Source organism: Rhagoletis pomonella, unplaced genomic scaffold, assembly GCF_013731165.1.
Source record: "Rhagoletis pomonella isolate Grant_MI unplaced genomic scaffold, Rhpom_1.0 Rhpom_scaffold_00001, whole genome shotgun sequence".
NCBI lineage: Eukaryota > Metazoa > Arthropoda > Insecta > Diptera > Tephritidae > Rhagoletis > Rhagoletis pomonella.
Genome location: NW_023458555.1, coordinates 50,086,260 through 50,094,683, shown reverse-complemented (window position 1 = coordinate 50,094,683; position 8,424 = coordinate 50,086,260). Strand labels below are relative to the sequence as shown.

The 8,424-nt window shown below is 35.3% G+C and overlaps 1 protein-coding gene across 1 annotated transcript in view; it reads right to left on the bottom strand.

Annotated features, from left to right (window-relative positions):
• LOC118748410 (ras-like protein family member 10B) overlaps nt 1-7,296 on the bottom strand; it is a 135,935-nt gene extending 128,639 nt beyond the window's left edge. Inside the window, exon 1 of the mRNA XM_036482842.1 lies at nt 7,157-7,296. Coding sequence (XP_036338735.1) covers nt 7,157-7,296 — 140 coding nt within the window. The remainder of the gene's footprint in view (nt 1-7,156) is intronic.
• Between the last annotated feature and the right edge of the window lie 1,128 nt (nt 7,297-8,424).

Here is an 8,424-nt window from a genome sequence, read left to right as displayed (position 1 = left end):
TAGGTACAGTGACGGGCAAAACTGTAACATGGTGTAACACTTTTTAATTCAGCCATCGCTATCTTTCCAAGTTCTAACGACTTTCATACTTTTGTTGCATATTCTTGTTGGTACATCCCTACTCCCTCTCTCATATCGATTTGAAGTCAATACAACAACAATAAAAAAACCAGCAGACAAAAATGTAAATTAAGACAGATGTTACAGTTTTGCACTCATATATTTTTAAGAACTTTTTAACCATTTTCACGTAAAAAAAGAACTACTAACACAATGTTCAGTACCCTTTTGCTTGTTTCAGTTCCTGGATGCGATTTGGCATACCTTATTTGTATCTCTGTAAAAATTCTGGTGTTATATCCTCCCACATATCCTTAATTTGCTTTCACAGCTCATGTACTCGATTTTACGGACTTTGATACTTATTAAGCTATGCTTTCCGCGGATTGCGGAGGTCATTTCAAATTAGCAAATTTTTGGTTTTGTATCCTGGCTTTGCGAACGTGTGCAGTGTGTTTTGAGTGATTTTTCAGCAGAAACTCTAATTTTTTCGGCTACATCTTGTAAATTTTGTTGAAATATGAACAGATACTGTTCCTTACGCATAATGCGTACTAACGGACCAACAAAATTTTTTAAATACAACCCCAAACAATTAAGATCCTACCACTCTGATTCACAGTTTGCAGTACATGATGCGCTTAGGCTTAATTTGGGTCTCTGATCCAATACCATGCCCGGCCATCTGATTGAAAGCGATTAATTTAGTCTTGTCAGACCAAATAACCTTCAATTGAAACTTAAAATTATGTTTTTTTATTGCATTCTGAACGGCCTATCATATCCCAATAGGCAACGGTTCGGTTTTCGTGCGATGCAGCGAAATGCTGCCACACTCGCAAATTTGCTTTTTTCTTCTTTATGATGCCTTCGCGCTCAATTTGGCAATTCTTCGCCTAGCTGTCTATTGATTTGCGTTAAAGTTTAATACCTTAAGCGCTTCTGTAATAGTGGCTGCTTCGCTACTTGCTTCTAAGTTCACAAGATATCGTACCGTAATATTTTTTAACAGACTTCCTTTGTCCTTGGGAACACTTTAGGCAAAATTTTTCTCAGTCTTAACATTTTCAAGTAGCAAATTCCACAATTTTTTACCACTTTTCGTGCTGTCCTGCCTTTCCGCAGTAAATCTAATATTTACATTTATGGTTCCTGATAAACTATGTTATTTACTGGTGATCACTTCTTCAATAAATTACAATACAGAAAAAAGTCGTCTGACTTCCAACTAAGTAAGAGAAAACTGTCAAATGCAAAACTGAGAGTGAGTTCAAAACTGTAACATCTGCCTTAATTTACATTTTTGGCTGCTGGTTTTTTTATTGTTGTTGTATTGACTTCAAATCGTTATGAGAGAGGGAGCAGGGATGTACCAATAAGAATATACAACAAAAGGATGAAAGTCGATAGAACATGGAAATATAGCGGTGGCTGAAATAAAAAGTGTTACACCATGTTACAGTTTTGCTCGTCACTGTATATATGCAAATAAACTTTCATTTAGACACGCTGAAATTCATGCTATCCAAGGTACATTGAACAGGTAGTATCAGTAGAGCAGCTGATTTGATTTATTTTCAAATTATTTGGTCTCGAAAATGTCAAATATTTTTAATTTTTTCTCACAAAAATTCTGAATTGTTAAAATCCATTTGCATGTGAAACCTTTTTCCATACAAAACAAGCGATTGAATAGCAGCTTTTGGAACGTTCGCCCAACTCAGCAGCACGACCGCTGATTACTGGGCCTTGCAAAGGATGGATCAATGCTTCGAGAAGCAAACAAATTTACTAGGAAAGAAAGTTGCATCAATTTTTACTTTTTCCAATTTCAATTTTTTATTTTTTATAATTTTTTGTATTTCACATGGCACGCTTTGATTTAGAAGAAAAAATTCAGAACAGTTTTTGACACTTTTGATACCAGAAGCAACAACAAAATACACGCAAATGTTGTTTTTGCTCTACTGATACTACCTGTTTAATGTGCCTTGATGCTGTCCATATTGAGAAATATTTCTATCTTTTCTTCTGGCTTTACTTAAATATCGTAATTTATATTGAGGAAATCCAATTTTTTCAAAATTGCCTATAGCATTGTAGCTCAGTGAGCCCACTTTGATTTCAGCGCTAGTATTTTCAGCTACCATTGCTGCTGCCAAACCGCTATTTGTGTTCCTACCCCCGATTTTTATTGTGGTTAAGTCCAAACCAAAACCTCACAAAAACGTTCGATGAGGCAATTAACAAGTTCAATGGTATCTTTTGCTTCTAAGTGGATGTTGAGCTTAAATAACTGCAAACTGAGATTACAACTTTTCCGAACGTGTTTGGAATATCGCGTCTTTAAATATTTTGTGACCATTTCAATGAATGGTATGTATGCAGAATGTTTATAGTATACTTCACAGCTTTGAGGTGGCTGATGGTTTCGATGACTTTGGTGGCGACATGCTTGAAGTTTTCTTACTTCAACGTCGAACTAATTGTATTGCAATTTTGTTTATTTGATAAATTGCCTTTCTGCTACATCTACCACTCTAAAATAAAAAAAGCACTCAATATTTTGAAATTTCCCTTTTCTTAGCTGATTCTGCCACCCCTAGTTTTAAGTTAATTTTTTGTGCGATTTGCATAATTTTTAATGCTCATTAATTCGCGTTGGTACTTATCGCTACGTGCCAGAGCGAGAGTTTAGGAATGAATTAAAGAATATTACCTAAATTATTTTACAGTTCTAAATTTTTGCAAGGTACATATTGCTAAGTTAGATGGAAAAATTGCTAAATCTACTTTTTATGAAAACTAATATTTGGATATAGGAGGAAAGAGATCATTTTCTCTACGAAAAAAATAAGGTACTATTTTATACTTTTTTTCGTTTATATTTAATGAAAGGTAAATTTGATAAGCCCAAAAGAGGCACCGACAATCCAGTGAATCCAAAATGATACGAAATCGTTTAATAAAAATCGACTCCTTCTGAATCGTATGGATCTTTGATTTGTTTTGAACATGCAAAATTTTGTTGTAAAAATTATGCGAAATACTTGAAGAAAACGGCTATAAGAAGTTTTTTCCTCTCCTGTAAAATTTCTAAGAATGAACCTGCCAACGTTTTACTCTAAGCTGAAAATAAATAAATAAATAAAGATATAATAATTTGTTTTGCCGAAGTACCAGTGAAGCTTTACTCAATCGTCAACTATTGTAAGACGCATGAAGTCGATTACAGTAAACATCGTCGCCTGGACAAAAAGTTAGTAAAACTTTGTTGTAAGTTACATTTGTAAAATATTTTTCAGTCATTTTGTACGGCACACGAATAAATAACATACATTTTTTTAGCTAAAACAACGATACCTTTTACTCAATATTCCAAAAACTAAAAGAGATATCCAAAAATGGAATTAAAAGATTTTGATTAGTTTAGTATGACTGCATTACTAGTTAAACTCTTACTTAAGTAAAAGTTTAGCCAATACCTCGGAAATTAAGGGAGATATCCAAAAACTGATAACACCAATCGGACGATCGTATTTTAAAATCGTAAAATGCCAACATTGAATTTAAATTTATGAACTGGTGGCAACCTTATTCCGTCCTGTCGTTTCTGACATCTCGTTTTTGTAATTTGAGGTAACGGTGCAGATGACCTTCACAAAAAATGCTGTTGATAGATATTACTTTACGAATAGATGGCAGCCCTAACCAATTACTTTGCAACTAAATATGTCTTAAAACTCTTACGTTTGGCACTCATATTTTAACATTTAATTTAACTTGGTAATAAGTTAAATAAATAAATTTTCGTACAGGTGGCAACCCTCTTTAAAAGTATTTTCAAACTTAAAGCATTTTAAATCTCTCTTGTCTGGCACTGTGATACATACTGCAATTAAAGATGAGATAGATATTACTTTACAGCCTTAATCAATTACTTTGAAATTAAATATGTCTTAAAACTCTTACGTTTGACATTCATATTTTAGCATTTAATTTAACTTGGGTATAAGTTAAATAAATAAATTTTCGTGCAGTTGGCAACCCTCTTAAAAGTATTTTTCAACTTAAAGCGTTTTAAATCTCTCTTGTCTGACACTGTGATACGTACTGCAATTAACTGATGAGTTTAGTTGAATTTGATCTTTCCCATACGTGGCAACTCTCGTAAACACAGTTCAGAAATAAATCCCTTTCAAATACATTTCGCTTATTAAACTTTTTCGATAGGGGGCAACCCTCTTCAAACTTCTCAAAAATGTCTATATGTTTAAACTTAAAATTTCTCTGTTCTCGTTTTTTGACAAGCATATTTAATACTTCATATAACGTGTGTATAAGTTGTTTAAATTCGACTCTTAATCAGGTGGCAACCCTTTGAAAAATATTTCAACTACTACCTCAAAACTGTTTAGTGTGCCACCCATTGAGTGATAATTGATAGATAGTTGATTTGTTGTTCTAAATAACCTGAATCAAATTTTTTAAAAGGTGGCAGCCCTTTTCGAAAAAGTAAAACCTTATTGCACATCTACATGCCAAGCACTTTAATTCAACTTTTCATTTTTGAAAACGAACGAACGATGCGGATCTAATGGAATTGGTTACTAAATAATTTGAGTTAAGTTTTTTAAGAGGTGGAAACTTTTTCCAAGAAGTAAAACTTCACCTTAGTTTCCTTTCTCTGCATCTGTTACTCTTTACATAATTGTATTCTTAAAATAACCTGAAAAGAGATCTTTCGTTACATCGAAAAAGAAAATTCTACCCTCACGATATTTGGCATGTATCAGCGTATACGTACACCCAAAGAGTATAGAACTATTTGCTGAATGATAAGCCATAATCTTGTTAACTTCTGAAACTGAAACAGACTGCACAAATATCGGCTAATTACGTCACAGGAAATACGCTTGGTCGTCAGCAAAGTAGTAAGTCCTACAATCAGCAACTGATTTACAATTGAGTGTAAATATAGACCCAACTAGTAACTTCTACTAAATAGCAGTACAAACTCAGCCTAATGAAAACAAAGGATAACAGCAAAAGGGTTAAAATCACACAAACGGCCATAACGCAAAATTTGCTTTATTTCACTTTTAAATGGGGTATAATACCTAAATCTGAGTTTTGCTTGATTTCCCATTGCTTATTTATGCTATTTGTAACAAAAACAGTGTACTGACAGAAGGAAAAAGAACTTTGGTTATTCCAAAAATACAAGTAAACAAAAAATGTGATATAATTCATATGAAGATAGTAATATTCACAAAATATTTTTACTTATGAAAAGTCTAACAAAATATAGGATAAGAGACGTCTTTAATAACTGCTCAGCAAATGGGACATAGCGCTTTTACATGAATTTTATCTCATGCTCTTTTAAATGTGTTGAAAACATTGCTGGAAAACGTTAAAATGTTTGCATAGAACCATGGCGCAATAAACAGGGGAAGTTATAAAATAACCTTCCCGCTTTATTTTCTGTAATTCGCCTGTCTTATAGTCACATTTTATAGGCATGTTTTCAAATAAGGCAGTGTCAAAATATTTCTTCTCACTCTAATATTACTTCACCTGGTATAATTCAACCATGGGTGGGGTGCATGCAATAAAACCATACGCAATAACTCCCATTACTTGGACATTAAAAAGCAGTTTAAAAAAAAAATGTATACTTCTTTTCGGTATAGACAAATTAAGGGGGATGAGAGCATTAACATTCCGACTTTACATTTTTTTTGGATCACCCTAATGTACGCTGATTATGCAGGCAGCCTGGTTACGAGTACTCGCATAAGGATCTCTGAAGTTTATGTGAATCTATTTGTTTCTGTGTATATATATGTATGTATGGGTGTGTGTATAGATGCACTACAATGCAAGTTAGCAGAGCAATTGCGGCTGACTATAGCTGCTTAGCTGGTGTGGCAATTGCGGTAAACTTAGTGCAGTGCAACATTTGCTAAGACTTCGCAACAGTCACAAAGATTTTTAGAATGATGATTTGCACATTAGTAGATATGTAGCCCCAAATGTATGCAGGGAGGCAGAGTTAAAGTGCTGCATTGTCTGGCTGGCCTTGTAGTGGTGCTTAGCAACTGCCAAATGCCATCGATATTGGCAAGACTGCATTCACTCGCTCGGCAGTTGTTGTCATTGGCTTTATTATACTACTTGTTTTTGTAGGACGTAGTAGTACATATTGTTGTTGGCATAGTAATAGGAGAAGAGCACTTGCTCGCATGCGCATACTGAGCTCGTCGGCTTAGTGGTTTGTAATGCTGAGGAAAGCTACATATGTTGAAAACTCTATGATGCAAACCCTGACAAAACAACCACATTATACCGCTCACAAAGATATACAAATATGAGAACCCCAACGATTCGGATAATTGGTACAAGCACTGCCTAACCTCTTCGCGAAGTTAAATTTCTGGGTGCCAAACTAGGCCAACTATACGTGGAGAAAAAAGCGAAGAACGTTTAGGTCCACCATCCAAAAATACTGAGATGGATTTGAACGGCGATGCCACCATCTGGGTTGATACAACTCAACACTGGGGAGCCATGAATGCCAAAATACAAAGGATGAGAACTTGCCCAACGGCATTTTTAATAGTTCTTCTAGATCTCACACTTCTGCACATTGATCACATGCAGGCTCAGGCGAAGAAGGCTATAATAAGGAAGATATATTGGAGCGAGGTTGAGTTATCAGAAACCTATGGGAAGGCAACTCTTGATTTCCAGGCAGAATTATACGCTACAGAAAGATGTTTGCACTTCAATATAAAGTGTAACTACCATAACTAGAACACTGCTATCTTGAGGGACAGCTAAGCGACTAGCAAGGCTCTCAGTTCTAACAAGGTAACGATGAAACTGTGTGATTCAGTATATTAATAAGCTCCCGACCTTTATTCTGACTAATCGAGTTTGGGTTCTTTGGGTTCCGGTACATATATACGCTCAACGAGGAGCTGCAACTGCTTTCATTGGCTTAGAGCTCTTTTGCTGTCTAGGAAAGAGATTTACTTTACAGAGAAACAAGAGGACGAAGCTCATAGAAATCGTGTCTGGACCAATCTACCAAGCAAACTCTTGCACGAATGCAGGAAACTTTCCAAGAGAAACTTGAGCATCACGCGGTAATGCACCACCTTCAAGTGGTCCACTCGAATCTGGGTAATCATTTGGAAGACCCATTTTGTCGCGACCGCCATTAAGCATTTCTTCACGGGGTAGACAAATCAATCAGTCACCAGTCATCAGTGTGCTCTGCTCTGCGTTTAGACGAGAAAAGACTTCCGAATTCAACCGGAAGTGGGTTAAACTGACCAGAAGTCCATTTTTTAAATGGAAGGTACATGTGTTTACCACAAATTCGGTTTATGCGGACAAAAATACATAATTTTTTCAGAAACTTTTTTCTAGAATGGACTTTCGATAAAAAAATGAACTTCCGGTCTGTTTAAACCACTTTCAGTCGAAAGCGGTCTATAATAGGACGCAAATAGGAGCATCGCTCGGCATGGTGATTCACATTTTTTCGTTTTACAATAAAAACATTTTCATCCCTTTTAAAAATCAAAGGCAAGAAGAAGTTCCAAGGTAATTTGAAAGTTCAAAAATATACTGCCGATGAAAACGGTGTAGACAAAAGTTATGCGTTTTTATCCGCATATTGCGATTCTGTGGTAGCTCAATGTGTATCCAATTAAAAAAAATGCACCTCCGAACGACCGAAAGATAAAGCATACCAAGACAGAGTAGTTCATATTTTTTTGGAGTTTTCCAATAAACCACGTTTTGCTATACATATTTTAGAGGGGGTAGATGGGTGATCTAGAACACCCTGTATAATGTATTTTCTTTTTTTTTACATTTGAAATCATAACGTTAAACAGAGCTTCACGTGGGCGGAGCTGCGGGTAAAAGCTATATTAAATATTTCAGTATTTTGCTGGTGATGAACGATGACAGTTTTTCCCACCTAAGCTTTGGGGATAGAGTTCGAAGATATTTGTTGTCTTTGAACAAGACATAGCCAGTTCTACAAGGACTAAGAGTCCATCATGTCGTGCCCACGTACACATATGTAGATCTTGAAATTTAGTTAGCTTAAAATCTAAAAAAAAATGTATTTCTGCTAACACGAATTTAAAGTTCGAAACGCAGCCAAATAGGTAAAGGCGAGACGTTTTTACGGCTTTAATAATTCTAGTAAAAGTATATTATAAAATATTCTTAGAAAATATTTGTGCATGTGAATGCCATAGGTGGTGTTGCATGTCTATGCCTAAATTAAGGTATGGCGCAACACGAACGCGTTAGCGCACAAGTCGTCGGAGCGCCAAA